Here is a 23,536-nt window from a genome sequence, read left to right as displayed (position 1 = left end):
ATCCAACCTAGGTGTTGAACTCTCATGCCTCTGTTCTGCATACACAGTGCTAGTGAGTTGGAAACAGCTCCAAACAGCACCAAACCAGCCAGGAAATGTCTTCCCAACAGGAGCTGATTGTGAGATGTTTCAAAGAGGCGAATTTGTCTCAATTTCTCTGCATGTATGGAATTGTTTATAATGTAGGCCACAGTGTTTGCTGTCCGCTCAGTCAGATGCAAGTCAGTAGTTTGGTGGATTTAAAAGAGAGACTGATGGCGACTCACAATCAGTTTGCATGCCAATGGCATTGGTCCAATTGTCCAGTTGTGGAATGTTATATGAGCAGCAGAGATATAATTATATCCAAATTTGGCTAAAATCCATATTTTATCCATATTTATCCATATTTTGCTGCAAAGGGGCTTGTCTCCTCCGGCAAGAAATCCCCTGGGCAGAGACCATATCTCGGTTACTCACTGTTTACTCCATATTGGGTGGAATTTCCAACAAATCCTTCTCTGTGGAGGAGCCAAGACGCAGGACCCTTGCTAGCGATGCAGGTATCTCCAAAAATCAAACCTGTGTCTGCTAGCAGCCCATCTCACTTAGGAAACCTTTCATCCTATGAGATGATTCACGCTTCTCTGAGCAGCAGCTAATTCCTGATGGAAAACCTGTTGGCAATAGCCCAGATTTTTTGAGGAGCAGAGACTCCTGTGTGTACCGTCACGTGGTAGAGCTGGAGGGAGTTTCAGGAGCACAGCAGAGTTCTCCTGCTAGTCAGATGCTTGTTCTGCCTGTTCAAAGAGATGGTGGGATGTGAACCAGCTTTCGTTCAAAATTAACGTAGGCATTTTAGCACATGACTTTTCCGCATGTAAATGTCTTCAGATGCAGTTTGACAGCAGGTTACACTGAGAAGATTTTTCCACTCCATAGTTCCATCAGGACGCTTAAATTACCCTATAGGCTGTGAATTCAGAGCCCCATGTTACTTACACATCTCTGGGCTTGGCTGACTGTTTATATGCAGCTACTAGCTAGGCCACCCCTCTGGAGAGGCCCCCTTTCTCAGTCTGACAGAGAGATGAGGACAGACAGAGCTACAACTTTGTGCTACCTAGCCAACTCAGGACTCTCACCCTCTGCAAAGCATGACAAGGAGTCACTGCGCTCACGTTTGCCTTAGGGCTGGTTTGCTTTTACAGAGCTGGGCCAGTTTCTTCTGAGTCAGATTCTGTTATGTGCAAGCTACTGTAGTGCCTTTAATTCAGTTAGGAGTGGATCAGATAGGTCTCTTCTCCCTTCACAATTATTACCTTATTGCTCTGTTTGTTAATGCGCATTATGGTAGCATTGCACAGCTACAAGCGTGCCCCAGGGCCCAGTGCAGTGTCTGTGGTGTGTTTTTCTCTCCTGATTGTGTACAAGGAGCCATCACAGCATTATCTCTAGGGTTTCTCGAGACTCATTCTGCCTGTGGGAAAGCTTCACATGTGAAAAGTGTCAGGCCTGGGTTTTTCAGGGATAGGCTGGACCGTTACATCCTGAGCTGAAAAGACCTTTTCTTTTCCTGCACAGAACTGATATGAGGGGGTGCCTGTAGGTCAGCGCTGTGTTGGACCCCAGTCTAGTGCTGCCCTAGATCAGGCTCCACATCAGCCTCCAAGTTTCCCTTGGGAGTCATAGTTTCGTTAGAGTGAGTATCAGTGGTGAATGTGAGTCCCGTGACGGAGAGGAAACGATCTCTGCAGTTGTAGCAGTTAGTGCTGGTGTATGGAAAATACGCAGCATTTGTGTGAGTCTTTGAGTGCCGGTTTTATTCCCCTCTTTCCTTCTAGCTGATCTAATACCTTGATGTTGAGTTCAACCATTTCACATCCTGGAAAGCAAACATCACCATGACCACCACGTGCCCTTCTCCAGTGCACAAAGGCACCATTTGCGTTTTCCATTGCACTGCCATTGCTCAAGTATGGGAAAAAAAAAACAGAACCACTGTTTTACCAAGGCACTGGTTGCTAGAAGAGAGGGATCTCCCCAGAGAGTATAAGGGGGTAAGTTGCTCTACTGGCAGAATGGTAGAAAATACTAGAGATAGCTACCTAACATGCATAGGTAGGCTTCTGACTCATTAGCATTTAAAACATTTTGAAGGTCAGGAATAGAGCTGTGTGCATCTGCCTGCATGTATTTACACTTTTCTTGCAAAGGACAAAAAACCTGAGTGTGATGCTTGCTTTTTTGGTGATTAATATTGCCTGCATGAAGATAGTGTTTTCATTTTTTTCTTCTGAGGCTTTGGTGTGTGATCTTTTAAAGCTAATGGGCTGCTCCCGTGTAAAAGCCCTTCACAGGATACTCCACAGGAGCCAACTGCAATTAAAACCCAGAAAACTGTGTCTCTGTGCTTCTTTGACATCTCCTTTGGCTTGCTTTTTCTTTAAACTATGTTCATAGTGCTGTCAGTCTGTCAGAGTAAGACCACAGTTGCCTAAATCTTTACCTGCAGAAGGTTTATCCTAGTCCTAACAAAGTTAGGAATCTGACTGTTTTCCCTTAATTTCCATGGAGAATATCAAAAGGGACTATCCTGATAAGTTCAAAATGGGCAGGAGTGAGAAAAGATTCAGGCTCTGAATCGCTAAGCTCCAAAAACTTCACCATCCTGGACCCCACAGTCAATGAAATATGTGTGTACATGCAGTCTTGTATCTCTGAAGTCTTCAGGTTTAACAAAATAAAATAGATGAGTGCAGCACTGCCTGTCTATTCCTGCAGTCCATCAGGGCCTTTCACCCCAAATCTTTGTTCAGTCTTTAGCTGGACAGAGTAGACAAGGAATTTGAAGAGAGTAAGAACACATCAGGACTCCTGAGTTTGCCTAAGACTGCATATAAAAATAATATTGTCTTAGAAAATGAAAAGCCCGTGTCCTGCACCTGCTGAGCAAGGGTTTTCATGCCCATGTTTTTTCCCTGGGTGCTGGCAGATTCACAGGATGGGATGCAGTCTGACTGAGGCTAAATAAGCAGCTGGAGGGCTGTTATCTCTGTGCAAAGAGATGGGCCCATTCCCTTTCTGTTTTCAGACGGTCTGCCCGTTGCCTCTCCTTTGTAGAGGCTGCAGCCTTACGGGAGGGTGAGCACGTTCACATACATCATAGCACCGGTGCTAGCTGAGGCTGAGCCCAGCAAATTATTTCTGTCTCCTTCCCCCAGAGGGAGGCGGTCACTCAATAATTAATACCTGGTATTTATACCTTTTGGTAAAGCACTCTGAAATGCCTGCCTGGCTGACTTGTAAGTCTGTGTGGCCATTGATCATTCACACAGCTCTGGCGTTCAACCATTTTGCACGGATAGAATTGAAGCTATGTATAAAACCAGGGACCCTACACAGCTCAGGTCAGAGTTGCCTGCTACTGTAACCTCCTTGACATCAGTGAAGTACCAGCAAAGATGAACCTGGATCTCTATATTTTTTCTCTGTGTTCAGGAGTAGGAGACCACCAATGAATGAAAGCTGAATGCTGCAACATTACTAGCATTCCTGGTGCTGTTTGCAACCCGCCAGCCAAGAGCTGTTCAGTCGCTCGGTTTCTGAAGAGGTGCTGTTCTGTCTTCTTTCACATGCAGGTGCTAAACAGTTCAAAAACAACTGGGATAAAAAAAATTGCCCTGTTCACTCTGAGCAAAAAGATTAATCTGCTCTTTTCAAATATAATTCTGCTTTATCTGGTTTTACTTTTTGTGTAAAGGGAGGCACGCTGTTTTCCTTTTGCTGCCTATTTCTGGCAACCCAGGAAGCGTCTGGTTGAAAGCCACTGAAAGCTCCTGTAACCAATAATTACTTTGGATCTGGCTAGTAGGAAGCTCGGCTCTAAGCAATATGGAAAGTTATTAAAATAAATAAGGGTCACATGTTTGTAGAGCCTTTTTCACATTATTTAGCATTCCTAGTTGATAAGTGTATTGTGTTTCATACTCCTACATGGAGAAGCTGCTTGCATCACCTGTGGGATGCTGAAGAGGGATGTTGTACAGGTGCACATCCACTCCTTCCAGGGCTTTTTGTTCAGAGCTCCTGCCAAGCCTGGCAGGACAGGTGAACCCCTGTGGAAGCAGAATTGCAAGTGTCTTCTTTGTTGTGTGAGTGATGCATAACCCTCTGCCTTCAGCACTGAAAGCCTTTGTTGTTCTTCGCTCTCTTAGGGTGGTAGTTTCCTTCCTATTAGCAGGTGCTTAAGGAAATGTCTGAAGTCACGTATCTGTGGTTGTTTCCAGCTCTTTTTTTTTCCCTAAACTTTCAAACACAGGGTTGTGTGTGCGTGTGAAGGGGACATCAGGCATCTATCTACATTTGGCTGTTCCGTTGAAGGTGAACGTCCTCAAGGACCCTTTTTAGACTTGGAGCTAGGGCCTCTGGAAGGCCATTCAGGGCATCAAAACTGTCTGTGATAAATCATCCTCTGGAGGAGCGTCTCTCTTTCCACTGCCTATATAGGGAACCCACAGAGACCAGACTCAATTACCGCAGCTGAAATTAGATGCTGCAGAAGGTGGCGTGAATACCCCCCCAGTTTCAGCTACTACTCACCCATGACAAGGCTTCCCATTTTCCCACTAATGTAGCCACTCAGCTGGCCTAAGCAAAAAAGCAGTCTTTGTGGAAAATTGTGTATTAAGCATCAGTCTTTATTACACCAAATAACTCTTTTAAATCCTCACCCTGGGAAGCTGTTGACACATGTTTGAGTCACTCTACCACCTTCTCCCAATAAATGCATGTGTAATTGTGTTTGTGTATACTAGTTACATGTTGCTGTGGAAGTTTTGGCATGCTGATACGTATCTGCATGCCAACCATCACAGCCCGTGGCTTCATGGCCGTATATGGGAGTTCACCTGTGAAGATACTCACAGTTTCCCTCTGGAGCTGCTTGAGGTCTAAACCAAGCAGCTCAGAAGAGGACAAGTGGAGCTCGTATGTGCAGGAGATGGGTGACAGTCTCTGGCAGTGAAAACCATTTGAAACCTGGCTCACATCGCCCCAAAAGCCATGAAGGACATTTCTTCCTGCCGTGCCCTCCCTAGAACAAGGCGTTCCTTGTGGTGCGGTATGCTCTTAGAAGCCAAATCTGGCTACTCCCTTCCAGCACTGCAGGTAGAATAAGACAGCTCAAACACGGAGGAAGCAACAAAATTTATTTGGAGGCTGGCCAGAGGCATGGAAACAAGCTGAGGAGATGGAGTACCGTTTGGTTTCGTGCCGTGGCTGTACAGATTGAGTGTCTAAAATCCGTTGCGGGGAGCGAGTGACAGAGGGAGTCACTGGCTGCAGTTAACTGAGGGGTTTCCTGAAGGCCAGGTGTAGGAAAGCTTGAAAGCACACATTTCAGCATAATTAAAGGCTTTTCTGAAATGAAGATAAAACTTGATCTGCAAAGTCTGTACGGCTGGATTTTATGTTGCGCTACACCCCCTGGAGTCGGCCTTTATCTTACATTTACATCAGGATGTTAGGCAATATGCCACCACCTACAATTTACTTTGACTGTGGTGACTGTTAATTCTTACCGTGTAGGTTGAAGCAATGTGGTAAAACATTAGAAAAGTTTCCTGTCTGGTATTTGGTCATTAGGTTGAAAAGGACGGTGTACCTTGAAGAAGGTGATAATAAACATGATGAAAGTGTATAGAAAGCTAAATGATACTGAGAAGATAGCTTAGGGTCTTCTCTTTACTCATCCACCTATTAAAGGATAAAAGGGCATACGAAACAGAAGAATGGTACATTGAAGGTGGACCGAGAGTTTCCTTTGTACGCAATTCATAAAATCAGCATGCATGAACTTAACAGGATTCTGAAAAAGACCGGGCATCTAATAGCCTCTGACACCAAGCTGTCCTATTGCAACAACAAATATGTAAAATTCAAGAGTACTGACTAGGTTTCAGACCAACTGTACTTAAAGAGAATTAAAAGAAAAATCTCTCTGGGGAAAGTAATGCTCTCTGCATCCCTTGTGCTGTCCTCCAAACTGAATTCCAGTCAGCACAGCCAAAGACTCTGAACTATTTGGGCTGCCAGCTTTATCAAGTGTGACAGTCACTGGATGGTCTGGATGTTCCTGCGATGGTCTGTGATCATCAGTTTATTTATGTTGAATACAGCAACAGTCACTGGCCTGACCACAGGCACAGGTCCACGATGTGGCTGAAAATGAAAGGGAGATAAAGGAATGGAGAAGCAGAAGATCTGGGGCATTCTGTCACTTACCTGTATTGGATGCTGAGTGCTTCAAGTGTGCATTAGTGAGTTCTTCTACAAGTGAACCCAAATTGTGCTCTACTTAGAGACACTTGGGTTGGCTTTTACTGGAAATGTTCCGACCTTCATCAGTGCTGTACAACTCCTGTCTAAACCAGACCAATGACAGGACTGTTAACCTGGCTAATATTATTTCCAGACAGTCTGAAGCACTCTTCTGTTTTATGAGACTTATAAATGCTTTACAAGACACATAAGTTCCCATCAGATGTTGTTGCGCATCTGCTTCGCACAGGCAGCTCCTGGCTACCTTCCAGCTGACTTTGCTTAGAGGCAGCTCAGCCCTACCAGCTGCGTGCCCACATCTGCACAGCCTTACACTTCTGCAGTCTTGCTGAGGTTTAGTGAGCACCCACCAGCAGCGGAGACCCAGGACTGAATCCTTGAAGGCTGTCTGTAGATGGCTGTCAGTTCTCTTTACTGACAGAGATGTAATTCCGTGCCTTATGGGACCAAGTAAGGCAGGAGAGAGATGCACGCTTGGACCTGCAAATGCATCATCTCTTCATCCTGGAAAGTGTGATTTTGCTTCTTACCAGCTTCATTTCCACACTGGCCAGTGTGAGCCACACAGCTCCCAGGATACTCTTAGAGGCACAAACGCTGTCCTTGTCAGTTGCTCAACTTCTGAGCTGTTCATTCGTGCCCTTTCCTCCTGCCCCAGACAGTGAAAGGATTGCTGGCACTGTCCAGTAATTCATCTGCTGGCATTTTAATATGCATAGGTATGATCGTCCAATTGCTACCATTACTCTGTGGGAATCTGTTTCTAAAAATATGCCAATCTCTGCTGCCCTCCAACGCACGCATGAGATAACATATCATGCTCCCTGGCTGCTGGTGACACACAGGATGAAGGTAATCAATACAGTTGGTAATACAGAAAGACAACAAAGCTCATAATTACCACTGATTTCTCTTTCACTTGAAAGCATCATCTTCCAGCCTGCGTTATCACAGCTTCAGCTGTACAGTGCATTAAAACGATCATGCGCTTTCCCTGCATGCGCTAATTAGAATCCTGTTATTTTTCCTGAGAGCATCTTTTGAAGAGGACAGGTTTATTATGGGCACCCTAATCCAGTTCATGCTTTAGCAGGTGCTCAGTTGCTATCAATCAATGTACTTCCACTGAAATTGATAGAGATCTACCTGCTTGCATCACTCAGGATACGATGCTGTGTTTTGTCTAGGGACCATCTTTTGAGTGCAAGGTGCAGCAAACAACTCCCTGCTAAGAAACCTGATCTTCCATGTTGCAGCTTCTCCTCTGCATTATTTAAATTGCAGGCAAAAGCACTGTGAGGCAGTGGAGGCTGCAAAAGGTAATATAATGCCATTCAATTTTCACCATTTAAAAAATCATATTTTGTAAGGATTTTGCATTGTGAATAGTCCATCTTATCTCAGAGGATGTGCATGGCATTACTCAACCTTACTGTCGGATATTCTGGCCCAAATAATGTCTGCCTGATGAGTGAAGGGGGGACCTGGAAGCCTGAACTTCCCTGTTGTAGCCAAAAGTCATAGCAATGTGACATTAGGTGTGTGCAAATCAGTGCATTCCAAGTTACAGCAGTGATTGCTGAGAAACTCTTGTTATGTCTCTGGGCTTCCCTCTCTGCCCAAAGAATGAGAGCAGTAATACTAGAGAAGGCAAGGAGCATTCGGGAATTAACATGAATTGTAAAGTTTGTCAGTGCTTTGAAGTTCTTCAGTGAGTGGTGCTAAATAGAGTATCCCTTGGTTGGTGTCTGTAAAGGACACGTAATGCTCTAAAGCCAGTATCCACAGCCCCATCCTCTGGCTGTGGGGTTTCCAGTAATATTTCTTTCTCATGGAGAGGACCCACCACCTCTGAGAAAAGGCAGTGGAAATGACTGGGAATGGATGTGAAAGCTCTGTTCTGTATCCATTCAATAATACAGAGTTACTCACAGCTTTGCCTCTCAGGGTCTGTATTTTAGCTGTTGAAGCTCTTCGTATCTCTCTCATGAAGCTGGGGTGGCCTCGATGTGGCCGTTGTACTTCTAAATTCAAATATTTTGTTTTCCTTAGCAGATTGCAATTAATCTATCACTTTCTCAATAATGTTTCTTATAGCAATGGTCCTATTCTGTCCTTAGTTCTGGTCTGGATCTCTTCTGGACAGTGATTATCTTTCCCATTACACAGAAAATTTCTTAGAGAGCAGCTAGGAAAGAATCCTCTTTGCCTCTTGGAGCATGCGGTGCCAGAGCTGCTACTGTAGCTTGTCATACATTACAATAATGTCAGCATTGGCTTTTCTCCCTGCACAAGGGACTAGACAAAAGCACTGCCATTGAGCATGTCTTGAAAACCTCCAGCATCTCCACCAGTACTCAGTGACAGCTTGTTCTACTGCACAGAGCTTTGCCTCAGCTCAGCCAGAGCAACACCTGCCCACAGCCCCTGGGCATCAAGGGAGCATCTCTTTGCTGCTAATATCAGCTTGTCTAGTACTAAAATCCTCCTCTTTTCTCAGCCACTGAAATTCACTGTCCAGCTTCTAATTTACCAGGCTTTTGTTCCTATCCTTGAGAGTCATGAGGAAGCCCTTTTCTGCAAGCCCCAGGAGTCAGCGTAGCTCTGTTTCACCATCATTTCTGAGTGCCAGGAGTGACTTGCACATCTCCTTCAGCTGGCTGCGCAGAGAGCTGCTCAAAGACGCCTCCTTCTCAGGGTCTTTCACAGAATGACCCCCCAGCATAACAGCCCTGGTCTCGCAAGGCACCAGTGTGGAAACTGAAGCCTCAGGATGAGAAATGCGTAACCCTTGGAGAATGCAGGAGCCGACGTGATGTTTCAGAGCCAGCCTCTATTCTTAGAAGAGTGGTGAAAGTCATCGTTTAAAAATAAGATCCACTGCAGTGCTAGCAAAGAGTCGTATTTGTGGTATTCCTGTGAGTAAATCCCTCAGCATGAATTGGCTTGACTTCAAGATCAGAAACACTTCACCAAACTAAGGCCCAGTTGTGACGTGTGCCTACTGCTGATCTGAATGGGAGAGAAGTGCACATGGCACTTGTTACATAGGTGCCCAAAACTCACCCCTGTGGTTTCATTGGTATTACAGGTCAAGAGGAGAGCTTTTCAGGGACCTCTGTAAGAGTTAGTCAATGCCAGCAATGAAATTGGGTGTATGTATTCCCTGTTTTGAAAATCCCCACAGGCACTTAGCTGCTCCTGTTCTGCTGTCAGGCAGGAACTAGGTGCTGCCTTTACACAAGGCGGATGCTCTGCCAAGATATAGCCAGTCTTTGAATCTTGCGCAGAGGCCTTTCTAACATGCCCTTGCCTGAAGACATCAAATGGGTGTGAACTGATGCAGTGAGGGAGGTTTGGGGCTCACATTCAACATATCTAGGTATAGCAGAGCCCTTTGAGACATGCCTCATAAGGGAAACTTGCATTGGATCTCTTCCGAAACAGGATAAAATTCAGAGTATTTCTGAAAGGGCATATAATGTTATATGTCTTCCAGCTCAAACCGAGTGCCAAATGTAAAAATCCAACCCTCAGAAACAGCAACCAAGATTTATTCTAAGGAGGACTGCACCCCTCAGGGAACGGATGGTTTGTGTGCAGCCATACATGCAACTTCTTTGTCCATGGTGAGTGTAACACACATGAATTTTACCAGAGAGTTTTTTTGCCAGCTGGAGGCAATATCAAAAGACCATAGTGGATCAGGTTTTCTCCTGTTCAGCTGGAAGTTGTGTGCAGAAAGAAAATTCAGAGCACTCCTGGGGTCACAGAGCACAGATCCTGCCAAAGCTCCAGACACAAGGGAAGGCAAGGTGAATTTGCACCTCTGCAGCCTCGCTACCTCCACTCCTGTGAAGGAGTTATTAAGACTGAGTCAACTGTATGCATAGTGGCAAGGCTCCTTCCTTGAGAGGCTGTACTTGGCTCCTCTGCCCAGACTGTGCTGGGGCAACTGGAAGCACCTGCAAATGTGGAGTCTCATCTAAAGTCCGTCATGGTTACTGGGAAACTCCCACTGGCTCAGAACCAAGTTGGTGTTTCCATTTGATGCGATACAAATTTCTGGCTGTTGCGTGCATTCCTATCTGTCCTCCCTATTTCTGGTTTGTATTGACATTACCTAATACTGTTTTTATCTTGGAATCTCTAGAAGTCTTAACATATCCCCTTTTGGGATTGTGTGTAGTAAGCAAAGGGCCAAATATCAGACTGGCTGTGAGCAGGGATGGCCACAGATCCATGCTTGTGGGGAGCACCTGATTCTTGTTCATTTTATTGGGAGAAAAAAGGCAGAGCTGGCTATAGTCAAATCCTGTTCATCTGCTACTTCAGTGCTGTTTGGATTTTGAGGTTTCACTCAGAAACCTTGCTCATGTCTTGCAGCCACAACTGGATGGGAAACACAATCTTTTCCCGTTAGGGTCATACAGAATTTTTCCAATAGCTTTGACTGGAAGAAGCTGAGACCTTGAAGCTTCATCTTTCACTTACTCAGGTCAACGCAAACTTTAGCTAGGATCATGCCAACAGGTAAAACATTGGATCCCATAATATCATGTCTCTGGAGCTGATCTCGTGGTTTCCCTTACCACATAACCACTACCCACGAACCCAGTCCCACCAGAGTGAACTGTTTTATCCTATGCAAAAGTCACCAACCATCTGCGTCTCCTGTCCCGGCTGTAAGGTCTGAGTCGTGCCTGTAGACTCTTGAGGTTTACACTGCCCAGTGATGTCAGTGGGAGTCTTGCATGAGCAAGCAAGTTATTCTTTCCTCTAAAAAGTTGACTGTTCAGTTCTGCATAGAGCATTTCAGTTTACAAGGAGTTTTACACAAGCTGCTATCTGTGATACATTTTTCATTCTAAAATTTCACACTACAGTTTTATGAGGGAAAGAGTTAGCTATGTCTGAAAAACAGAAGAAAGAAGCCAAAAATTAAGTAAACAGGGTGCATAATGAGCATTAAGAATTAATATAAAAGACAAAAAGAACATGGTGCAGATTTCACACTTTATTGTTATTAAAAGTTAATTATGAAATTGGCACAACACATAAAAATAGATCTGCGGTGAATGATACACGTTACTATTATTGCCAGATCATTTTGTGCACACCCTCACTTTTTAAAATCAGACAGTAATAAATATAAAACATTTCATCAGCTGTGAAATCAGTGTTACTGCAGCAGGGAGAGACTGTGCTTTCTGTTGACTCTACTCAAACAGATAATGCAGGCAGAAATAGTCCTCTATTCATACTTAAAAATAAATTAAGGAGAATGAAAAGAACAGATTTTTAGAGTATGCCCAAGCTGAAAATAACCCTTTCTTACAGACCTTTCTGCATGAAAGTCAAAAGGCATTTTGCCACGGACTTTGAAAGGCAGCAGGATTTAGCTATTTGTTGACAGACAGATGGAAAGACGTAGCAACAGAATCTAGGGAGGACCTGTGGCAAAATGTGAGTTTATTATCTTGATCTTGCACATGCTACTGAATCTCCTCGTTGTAGTAATTGTGCATGTTCGTAACAGCAGTGATTGCTGGGAGGAGTTGGGAGGGTGTATCAAAGCCAGATAAAAGCGTCAGCAGCTCATTTTTTCTCCCCATTTGGGTTGGCCTTCCTTCTAACCCCACACACCATTCATTGCAAAGCAACTTTTTACCTGTACACTTCCTGGTCCCTGTGAGAAAATCAGAACAAAACCCGGCAAAAAATCTCACCAGGTCACTAACTGTTCCTAGACTTGTGTGGCCATATAAAAAGCTCACAGTGAGCATTTAGGGCTGCTCACTGTCTGACTCTTGTTCCTCTCAGTTCCAGGGGTGCTAGAAAGTTGCTTAGAGCTGCCACTAAGTGGCTCAGCAGATTGCTGTTCTGCAGGTTTCTTCAGAAAAAGGTCACGGTAAGCAGTTTCAGTGTGGAAAGCAGCATACTGGGTTTTTGTGGCGAGCACTGGGTGGGAGGCAAGACAAGCCCCACGTCAGATAACACTGCTTGAGTTTTTGTGGGGGAAAATATCTTTGTGGCATGGCTACCCCAAAGTTTCCCTGTTACTTATTTAGGAGCTGCTTTCAAAGAAGGCGGGTAGGGACATGAGCCAGTTCCTGCCTTCCAAACTTGTAAGCAATGCTGATTTTTGCTGTGTGTCCTTCTTTGGGGTTGCAGAAGGTGGTGGCTAACAATGTGTCAAATAGCCATCCTTGGGAAACCCTCACACAGCTCCACAGCTCCTCTTGTCTGGCTCTGGAGTGCCCATGACCTCCCCCTAAACTTGTGCTCCATTAGGACTACAGCACATCACACTACCACAACCCTACTAGCAAACTTGGGAGCGCTGTGGCTGCTCTGTTCTCATTTCCTCCACAGTAATGTTTTTAAATCCCGGCAGATAAAATCTCAGTGCTGCTCTCGAACAGGAAAATCTCAGGGCTTCAGTCTCAGCCTCACTTCAGGAGAGTGACAAGGGTGGAAAGCTGGCACAGCAAAATGGTGAATCAGGCTCTCTCTTTGGTTTTCAGGCTGTTTACTCAAAACAGCCCTTGAGAAAGATGCTATGCCTCAAGCAGGTGTTACATTCAACCGGTTTAGCAATATTACGCCTATTTTTTCCCAAGCTAGGCAAGGAGGGGAAGGAGAATATAATATATGCTAGTGCAAGTTCACATAGACAACACATGAATATTTAGTACAAAATGTTCTTTCAAGGTGGGGCAAACATTTCTAGTTGTGACACAAAAAGAAGGTATTTTGTAACATTTTTAACAACTTGGCTGTGAAAAAGCATATAAGTGAAATATGCTTAGACACAGACTACCTCACATCACCCTGAAGTATTCAAGGCTCTTTCTGAGTAGGCAATAAGCTCAATATTTCTTAAAAAAATACGACATCAGTTTAATCACAGCCAATTACAGACATAACTAAGTAATTTGGTGGTTTTTAAAGCTATGCTAAATTGAAGGATTTTACTCCACACAGTTTTTACCTATTCAAGACTTCTTTCATTTCAGAAATAATTTCCTTATTCAGAGGAAAACATGGAAATATTCAACTAATAAATTCTAACATTAGATTTTCAAAAGTTGGTTTTACTCCTGAAGAATCACAGCTTCCAAGAAGCTTACAGACTACTTGTGTCTACTGAAAAACATTTTGAAAACCTGTCCCAGTGTGGAAACAGTCTGATTTCAGGTCTGGTAGGGCTTATGTGCAAAATGAAAATCTGAATAATCCCTAAATTCTGGAGACAGAAGACTTCAGATACAAATTTTGCAGCACCCATCTTAGACATTTTGATGTGGCTTAAAGTCTAACTGAACAGAAAGATTTAAGGCCCCGGTTTTCTCTGACTTACACTGGACACAGAAGTGTTCAGCAGTAGCTTCTGAATGCAGTTAGCCAGCGTAAACCAAGCAGGCATGGAAGGGCCCTTGGCTTCATGGACATCATCCTTCCTTCACCTGCCATAGCCTGGTACTGCCCAAGCATGAAAGAAAAAGGCTTCAAAAATTCTGTTAAACAGACAAATAGATATGGAAACTGTAACTGTGACTTTCTGCCCTTTTCCGGTCCTGGCACAAGACCAAAGGGGTGTGCCCAGGACAGCAGGTGGGAACTCAGGCATGGTGGTATCACCAGGCCCTTGCTGCTGACAGGGACCCGTGTAGAGTTCATCCCAGCATCCCTGGCCTGTGCTTTGTCCTGAGCCAACCCCGTGCAGGACAAGAGAAGTCTGAGGGCTGCACTAACCTACCACAGCTACCAGGAATCCTGAGTGGCTGAAAGTTCAAGTCTGCCGAACCCCTTATTCTGGGCTACAGTAAAGGCATGGAGGCAGAATCTCTATTGGCTTTGTGCTGTCAGGGAGATCTCTTTTGGTTTTGTGCTACAGCAGGGTCATGGTGCAAATCTCTCCAGCCTCTTACTTTTTGGCCCCCTGAACTAGCAGGACAGCCTCAGGCAACACCACTGCATCAGGAAACCTGGCTTTACCTATACAGCTGGAGACAGCAATAGGCGTGGTCGGCACTAAACATCTCTCCAAACAGAATTCATCTTCTGCCTGCATCTGCTTTGGAACTGCAAACCATGTCAAAGCTAGAGAAAAATCCAAACAGCTCATGTAGAAGCACCTTTCCCTTGGATTTTTATTATCATCATTTTTAAGAATATATTTTGTACCAAAACACTGTCAGCATTCTTTATACAATGGAAAATGACACAGTCATCATGAATCATGTAAAAGAGTAAAAACAGAGCAAGACAGGAACATTTCATATCAAGGTTCAATCTGGAGTACAAACAGAATCTGATGCACAACTTAAAAGTCACACACCAGATAAAAAGATCATCTGGAAAACAATACGTTCTCGCTTAATTTGGAAAAAAAGTCAGGAGACTTCAATGTTAAGGCTAAAATTTCAATTTTTAACTCTCGTTTTGTAGGTGGCAGCCTGATTCTTAACTCATTCACACCAGCAATGTCCCCCTGGCTTTACAAAGAGACTTGCACTTGCATGAAGTAAGAATCAGGCTTCTATGCCTTTGTGCTCGGAGGACTCTGATTGACCTCAACAGGCTTTGGACTAGAGCCACAGTTGGAATTTCAGCTTGCAGTCTAAGGCTTCTTAACTGCAGGCCAAATTAGCGCAAAATGAGGCTTTGCAACTGGCATTCTACCCTTCACTTTGGATATTCCAGTTCTGGTTGCCTTAAAACCCTTCTTTATTGCAAGTTTCATATAGTTCTGTTTGTGAGATTTTTTTCTCTCTCTCTTTTTTTTTTTTTTAAATACAGTGCTACAAAGGATGTTTTTGTATTCTGTGTCCCTATATTACATGTTTTCAAAATTGCCTAAATATATGTTTATATCATGATTATAACTACTCAGAAAGACCTGCTATAGTCTACTGTGAGCAGCCAAGGAAAAAGTGTATTTAGTCCTAAAGACGTCAAGAAAAGTGGTTGTGTTCATTTATAGTGTAGCGCAATGACTGTGTTTATACAGCTATACCTACTATTTAAAAAGCTACTTGAAAAGTTATTATTCATGTGCAGTAGCTGATTTTCAAGCATTAATAACTTGGCTGTCTAGACAAGTTTTAATTGTCATATCAAAGGCCGAATATGCTCTTAAACGAGTGCAAAAAAATCTCCCATCTCCCCTGGAAAGAGGCTGGTTCTCTTGCTGAACTAAGAGACTGCCAAATGTAACTTCTTCTCAAGTTATAAAAGCACAGCTAAAACTACAAATCGGTTGTTTAAATTTTAAAAACAGATCGACTTTAACTCAAACCTATCCTGTGCAGCAAAGTTAGTAAGCCCTGAAAAACAGTTTTTAGTGAATATGCAGAGCTCCCCCCACCAACTACCATGCCCGCATTTTCCCAGGGCCTAGAGGGCTCCATTAAAATGTAACTAAACGTTCAATAGGAAACACGATTTTTCAAGAATAATACATAGAGTTTGCCCAAAGAACCTAAGACATTTTGTACATTCAAAATGTTTACATTTTGCTGTTCTTAATGATCAGTAAGATTGTTCATTTTTACCAATACATACAATGATTATAAATAAATAAACTACAGATAAGCTTTAAAAATTGTATTAACAGTACATTGTGCAAAAACTTGTAACAATCTACATTCTATGCAAATACCCTGACTAAAATATACAGGCTTGTGTCCTGACACCCTCATTCAGTTTTTGCACAGTCCTTGGACCAAATCAGCAGCTGGCAGCAATCAGCAGAATTCCATCCCAGGCCATGGAGGTTAGCTGATTAACACCAGCAGAAGATCTCACTCCCAGGTGTGTGCAAAAATCCCACAGAAATCAATGGGAGTTGTGCTTGACTAAGGACTAAGCAGTTTGATTGTACCCCAGTAAAGTGAATAGGAGATCTGCCATTGATTTCCGTGGAACCAGGCTCAAGCCCTGGGTAAGGATGTCAGCATGTGGCCCTGCGTTGTGCTACACTACTCCACTTCAGTGCAGAAACAATATTTGCAAAAGAAAAACTTTTCGTCGTTGTTGTCACTGCTGTTCAGTAACCGGTTTTAGTACAGCGTTTCAGAAATTGCCTTTCTGTGAGATTTGAAACGAGACTGCAAGTCTTTCTGAATCCATTCCAATTTGATTATCCAGCACAGGTGGGCTATTTTGATCCAAGAAAAAATGTCTCAATGTCTATTAACCAACAGTGTTCTTCGTTAGGATAAACAACAGCCCAGTTCGTCAGCACAGGAGTGAAGAACTGCACATGGAAAAGGAACGGGGCAGCCTTCCTACTATAGTTGTGTCCAGAGCCGGCTGTCACTTCTCCAAATGGACGATGGCACCTGAGCCGGTTTGGAATCTACAGTTCTAACAAGTTCAGCCAAGTTTTGTAAGCTGAAGATCTCCATTTATCTTTATTGTGTCAATTGCTGACAGTGTTTCAATACGGTGGTAAAAATCAAAGAGCTGATGTCCATCCACAAATATCCTAAAACGGGGATGCTCACAAAGTATCTCAACCTGAAAAAAATAAAACAATGAACCATGTTCACAATGTAACTGGGAAGTTATTTCACAGGACACAAAAAGCTCCGGATTAGCCTTTAAGTAGTGTTGGTATGGTTACATATCTTGCTACTTACATGCTGTGCAATGAGAGGCCTGAGACCAACTTGCCCCCCTGACCCCAGTCACGCTACCATGGATCTGCTCATACTTCACAGGAGCGTTAATCCAGTCTCACACTGTCCCGGAGGGGAGGACCCTGGAACCCAGTCCCACCGCTCTGCAGATTACAGTCCCGTTGGCATCATGGAGGTTTTGTCTCTTAGAAGAATGCCGGAAACAGATCCAAACTGCTAATTACAGGGGGAAGAAACTGTATTTCCAACCCAAATCTTGCAATCCTTGCTACAGAATATTTTTTTTCGTACAGAATGAGGGGGAAGTTCCCTCTGCAATGCCTTCCACACTTCCGTTAATTCACTGGAAGGGAGCGAACATGAGAGGAGGGATAAGTTTGCCCTCCCCTCCCACACGCTAGAACTGCACATACTCACACAGCTGCTGTGCAACTAAAAAGCCTTCACCATGGTGGCTGCACACAGCCTAGGACTGCCTGTTGGACTAGGGGCTGCAATGAGGGAGACGCACGATGGCTTGAATTCAGCCAGACAGTTCACACAAGGCACAAACCAGACCAGGGAAGGACACAGCTCTCCTCCTACAGCCCTGGAGAAATGCTCTGGAAAAGCCACAAAGACTGGTGCTGGACCACCCATTTCGGACAGATCCGGAGATTCCTGATATTGGGGGTGGCTTGAGAGGATGTCTTACAGTTAAGCTTTGGTGGAGCTGCCTGCCAGGAGGCTGAGATGTGAAGGCATAAAATGTGCATTTGTTGTACAGGCCCTTGGAGACCTCCAGCTCTGGACAGGCTAAGGGAAGAAAATCTGCAGGGAAGTCGTGTAAATCCTCAGTCCTTTCTAGAGGCTGGTAGTCTGGAATGAAGTGCAACTTTCAGGCAGAAATATTACAACAAATAAAAATGAGAACGGGGGCCAATGATAAACTGACCAAGCCTGATTAGCCTGACTGACTGAGGGCAAATCACGCTGGAAGAAGTGGCAGTGGACTGTCCAAAAAAACACTGCCCCATGGGGACCTGGTAGCGCACCACGTAACAGGGAAGAGCCCATGCTGCTGCGTAGCTCTTGTGTCACTGCAGCAGGTGCATCCAGCCTTAGGCCTTGTTATGTAAAAGATATGGTTAGCCTCAACACTGCTTACGATCCATTTTTACAGATCACCCTGGGCCACGCCAGAACGATAATTGAACTGGATCACAAGTAATTGTCAAGAACACTTAATAGTCCTGTTTAATTTATTCATTGAGAGGGAGACCATCAAAGGTGCAAAGTCATCTGGGAGTCTAAATTCTGTTTATGCATTTGGGAAAAAAAGAAAAAAAAAAGAACAACTCCCCTCCTGCAGTATCTCACACTAAATGTGCAATATCGCTGTCCTCTGATGTTAGCTGTCATTAGTGGGACAGCCACAAAACATGCTCTGGATAATTTGTCTTGCTTGTTGGAGGGCCCAGCCACCACCCATGGCAGCAGGTAGCGTAACCCTCGCAGCCAGAGCAAGACCAAGCCTCCATGCCCTTTCAAGTGCATTTCCCACGTGCGCCAAAGGGTGTTGCCAGTTCAGACAGGAGAGTTTGCAAAAGCAAGTAGAACGCAACCCATCCACAGCAAAGCCAGTCATCGACACCCTCTCGAAGCCCAAGCATCTGGGGAGACTGAGCTTTTGGGGTTGGGGGAGATTATCTTGGGGGCAAGATGGATTAAGAGAGTTTGGCAGCTGGTCAGAGCGCTGGCATTTAGCAGAGGGGCGGCAAGGTTTCATAAGAGGGGCGGGGAGGAGGAGGGCTTTTCTGGGTCAGCCTCATGGAGAAGGCGTGCAGCCTTTTTTCTCAATGTAGCCAAACCGCTGCGAGAGAAGAAGCCCTCTGCAGCTGCATACTTTGTTAGTCCTGATTAGCAAAGACAGCTTCACATAACCATAAACACTACAGATGGGAATCTGCTTCTAGGTCAACCCAGTCCATCCCTCACACCGCAGGATTTCCACATACACAGTTTTCAAGTGACTACCAGCTTAAATTTGCCAGGAGATTTAATCCCAAGGTTCAGAAAAGAATACCTCCATTGCTTAGCTATTTAATCTGCTAACACAAAGGGCTACAGCCAACCTCAGTGTAACATCCCCGGAGAAAAAGGATGAACATGATCCTCATTAGCTGCGCTAAACTGCAAACACTACGTCCATTATAGAAACCATCAAAACACACGGCAGTCCCACAGAGTATTTACATTCTCCAGTAATAACCTGAAATGCAGTAATAACATAGAGGTACTTTTTAATTTATAGCTATAAAACTAAGCTCAGGAAGTGCACTTCATCACACGGCATTACAACCTCCGACTTGTCATAACACCCCGTGATGTGTTTATAGCCCCATCGGAACTGCCTGCAGATGCAAGCGGCTGCAGAAGCGGGCTCTGCACAACTCCTGATCAATATGAGCAACCCGGCCAGCGGCGTCTCAGCCAGAGGCAAGCGAGATTACAAAGACAAGCCAAAGACTACCCTGAGATTTCACGAGAGGCAAGTCGCGTCCTGCTGCAATGCCGCTCAAATTACACTTTATCAGAGACGGTGTGTGCCGCTGCGATCGTAGTACTCACCCTAAAAGGCTGGTCCGGTATAAAGGGAAAGTAGGGAATAGATGACTGCTCTTCCCCCCATTCTCCAGCCACGCACGAGTTTCTGACAAACTGTCTGTCTGTGAACACAGCTTTCAGTTCGATGGCTACATCCGCAGGAGGATCTTCCGACTCGCCACAAGTCAGGCTGATGCCAAAGCTGCAAGACAAACAGAACTGCTCTCATTCAGCCAGAAAACAAGCAGATAAACCCCAAATGCAGCCGGGCTGATTTCTCAGCTTATCAAAACCGTCAGCAGCATAGCAGCATGGGGGGCTGACAGCTCAGCTCATCCGGGGAATGCCTCAAAAGCTCAGCAGGGACAAGGACATGGATATGGCACACATATAGGTGCGTGTGTTGCATAGATAAGCGTATATATGATCCGAGGCGAGTCCTCCTTTACTCCAAGTGAAATCGTGGGAAACAGGATCCCGTACAGAAATGCCCCCTCTATGGGTCAAAGGAGAAACCAGCACGCTATATTTAAGATGATAAAAATAATTCCACTGTAGAAAAGGGGGGACTGGGGGGGGTCCCTCCTCGCCCCCTGCCCGGGCTCACAGGGTTTTTACCTTTCGGGGTTGAGGTCCACTATGCCCATGACCAAGATCTTCTTTCCCGGCCTCATTCCTCCTTTGATGTGTCCACAGAAGGGGACGATCTGGAAAGGACAGAGGCGGCAGGGGTCACTCGGCATCGGCCCCGGTTGTACAGCCGGGGGGATTGGGGGGGGCGGGGGGGGATGCGAAGAAGGGTAAAAATCAGAACAAATCTAAACCGAAAAAAGGCGATTTACCAGGCGAGGGAAGTACACATCAGCTTGCACCGGGGATCCCAGGGAGTTGTTTAAATGCCCGTCCTCTATTTTCTGCAGGTAGAAACGAGAGCGCTGAGGCCCCTCCCGGCCGCAGGTGCTCACCCCCGGCGGCAGCAGCAGCAGCAGGGGCAGCAGCGGGCGGCCCCCCCCGGGACTCCCCGCCGCAGGTGGCGGCCGTGAGGGGCTGCGGCTCCCCCCGGCTCCCCCCTGAGCCCCGTCCCGTCCCCCCAAGCCCCGTTGGCACTCACCAGCGCGTCCCGCTCGGCCACGGTCCCCGCCATTTTGTGCGAGCGGCGGCGGCGGCGCTGGGGACGGGGACGGGGAGGGGGCAGCGGGGCAGGGCGGCTCTATGGGGCGGGGGGGATCGGGGTATCCGCAGCCCCGGCGGGTCGGGGGGGCAGCGGCAGAGCAGGAGAGGAGCCGGTGACAGAAGTAGGAAGGCAAGGAGGAGGAGGAGGAGGAGGAGGAGGAGGAGGAGGAGGAAGAGCAGAAGGGGAGGTGGCCGGCGCTGCCTCGCCCGGCGGGGAGCGAGGAGAGCCCAGCCCCTGGCCTGGGGGGAGCCGGGCAGGGCGGGGGCTGCGGCGGCTTCTTCGGCTCCGCAGCTCTGCCCCGGGCTCCCCCCAGCAGCCGGGGGACGCGGGGACCCCGGCCCTGGGGGGGCTTGGCCCCCCCGAGGAGGCAGGGAGGGGATGGGGTGCCCGGGAAAGGGGGCGGTGGGGCTGGGAGAAGGGCTGGGGGAGGCTGAGGGGGCCCTGTGTTTTGGCGAGCACAATTATTTGTATTTTCCTTGAGCTCAGAACCCGAGTACCCCCACCAGGAGGCTGGAGCAGGCGATTTGAGTAACTGTCCGTCGTGAGATGGATGAGGCCAAGTCCCAGGAGAAGTACATTGTTGGTGGGGCTGTTCTGGGTGGCAGCGTGGCCCGTGGCATCAGGCAGCAAGGCTGTGTTTAGCGCTGCGTGTTGTTGGACGAATTGCAGCCTCTCGGCCAAGTCATGCGGCGGCTGCTTTGAAATCCTCACCACAAACTTCTTAATGACATAAGCTAATTGTATAAGTCGGCCGGCTATCGATTGCTCATTACGGAGGGGGAGCTCCTATTGACATGCACATCCCGTGGTTGCACAACGTGACCGCATACAGGGATGTCCCTGCTCCCAGTTGTGTGAGCAGGGGGCTCCCAAGGACTCCCCAAATCCTCATGGAGGGACCTGCAAAGCTGCCTCGGCCTGAGGCCACCAGCTCTGCTTGGGATGCCAGGAATCCCCTGCCTTTACCATAGCACAAGTGACCTGTCCCAGCAAGCATGCTGTAATGATGCTGTTGATGAATTTAGGGTCCAGGGGGAAGGGGGGGGATTTGGAGAGTTGTCACTTCCTCACAACTATGATGTGGTGGCATAAACATCCCTCCAGCAACGTGACACGGGACCTTGCACGTGTCACCTGGCTTCCCTGTGCCTCCACTTAACCCATGCATTGGGCTGGGTGGATGAACGTCGCTGTCCTTCCTCTGCCACGGCGCTGTGAGGATTAGTTACTCATGCTGTGTAAAGTGGTATGGAAGAAGCTAAGTCATTGCAATGTTTAGGGTTTCAATATGACGGTGCACATCTGTTGGGAAACGCTTCCAATCACTAGGTGATGCCATTCAAGAAATCAAGAGCTACTGAGAGTAAGTAAAGATTGTGCAAGTGTTTAGATGCTTGGTTACTTTTTCAGTAGCGTCCACTAATTTGGGGATGTTTTCGTCTTTGGATGCCCAGTGGAGATGGCTCATCAAAGCTCGTGTTAGTGCATATAGCTCTGCTAGAAGTCACGTACAGAAGCCATGTCTTCAGCTTTACCAGCACAATTAGGCACGAAGGCAGTGGGGATCACTGTGGCCCAGGTCTTGGTCTTGAAAAACCACCGGACCATTTTCATCATGCCAAAACATTGGGTGTCAGCCCTCACCACATGGAAAAGCACCTTCCTCGAATACTGCCAGGAGACTGAATTCATAAACAGCTCAGTAACATGAAACCATCGCACACTGGAAGTGGTCGGCTTTCGAGCGGTGAGACAAGTGCCCTCACAAGTTCACCACAAAGAGGATCTGGAGGTAGTCTGATGGTTCGTTCAGCTCTGGTGCGCTGCTCACCTCTGCCCTCACCGATGCTGATGCCAGACGCATTGTGCTTTTTTGTGCTGGCCTAAGAGAGAAGAGAAATCACACTAAGGTTTTGCATTTTTATTTGGTGGTACAGTGCTACACGATGCCCAGAGAGCTCTTTTCATACACATCATCTTTTCCTCTGTTGCACGGGGAGCTGCTTTATTGAATAAGATTAAATTTATTGGACATAAAATCAGGCCAGCTAGTACTTTGTGCCAAAGCTTGAGTTCCTGTGAGGAGAGAGGTCATTATTATGTGTCTGTTTTGTAGCTGTTTTTAATTGAACTTTCTCATTTTGGAATAATTAAATAGCAAGACTTGGCCATTTGGCCAGCTGCTTTGCCTTGTGTTTGTCTTCTTTGGCGTGTTTTCCAAAAACTAGCACAAATGCAACGTTTGTTCTGTTGGCCTTGGAAGGAGTGGCTGGAATGACCTGTGGTATGAAGCTGTGATGGGGGAGGATGTTCCCATGTTTTTAGGACTGGTCTATGCATTTCTGCTTCTATGCAATGTTCTCTTCTCACCCTATACCAGCCCAGGAAGACACTGAAAATCCTGTTTGCACCACAGACAAGGCGAGGCAGCCAGAGCAGCTTTGCCCCCTTGTGCCACTGTCCTGCCTATGTGATGGCTGCTCCTGTGGTTTCTTCTAGGGAGGTGTTCTCCAGCAGAAGAGGACTGCCTGCCTCTGCATAGATCAGCGGTCAGGGTGTAGGGCTACATTTCTGGGCAGCACTGTGCCTCCCATCCATGGGGGAGCTTCCTTGAAACCCACTTTACCCACAGGTTTTCCTCTGCAAAGGGCCATGGGGTGTGTGCCGCCATCTAAGCTACTGCACTCATTCTTCTCAAAAAGGAGAGGTCTGAGCCAAATCGGTTCCCTCACCCGTGCAGTCCTGTTAAATCATCTGCACAGAATGGGCTCTATTTAATATTTGCACCAACCTTCTCAGTGGGGAA

At 46.2% G+C, this 23,536-nt stretch overlaps 2 protein-coding genes across 8 annotated transcripts in view; one reads left to right on the top strand and one right to left on the bottom strand.

Annotated features, from left to right (window-relative positions):
- The window catches only part of LOC121068173, a 68,299-nt gene that overhangs the window by 8,365 nt on the left and 36,398 nt on the right, over nt 1–23,536 (top strand). The gene's annotated exons all lie outside the window — the stretch shown is intronic.
- Nucleotides 14,460–21,480, bottom strand: LGALSL (galectin like). The gene is made up of 5 exons (XM_040553243.1): nt 20,668–21,480; nt 20,399–20,470; nt 20,175–20,263; nt 19,581–19,758; nt 14,460–16,848 (listed from the first exon to the last, which is right to left on the bottom strand). The coding sequence occupies exons 1-5, from the start codon at nt 20,698–20,700 to the stop codon at nt 16,705–16,707; spliced, it is 516 nt and encodes a 171-aa protein (XP_040409177.1). The 5' UTR covers nt 20,701–21,480; the 3' UTR covers nt 14,460–16,704.

This window comes from Cygnus olor, chromosome 3 (assembly GCF_009769625.2).
Source record: "Cygnus olor isolate bCygOlo1 chromosome 3, bCygOlo1.pri.v2, whole genome shotgun sequence".
Classification (NCBI taxonomy): domain Eukaryota; kingdom Metazoa; phylum Chordata; class Aves; order Anseriformes; family Anatidae; genus Cygnus; species Cygnus olor.
Note: the sequence above shows the minus strand (reverse complement) of the source record. Positions and strands in the feature narration are given on the sequence as shown.

What these genes read in the sequence shown, in the direction of transcription:
- LGALSL (XM_040553243.1), bottom strand. Translation starts at nt 20,700, where the DNA reads ATGGCGGGGACCGTGGCCGAGCGGGACGCGCTG. An exon ending in TGGCCGAGCGGGACGCGCTG is followed by an intron (nt 20,471 to 20,667) that starts GTGAGTGCCAAC and finishes TTCTACCTGCAG; the next exon opens with AAAATAGAGGACGGGCATTT. An exon ending in GTGGACCTCAACCCCGAAAG is followed by an intron (nt 19,759 to 20,174) that starts GTAAAAACCCTG and finishes TTTGTCTTGCAG; the next exon opens with CTTTGGCATCAGCCTGACTT.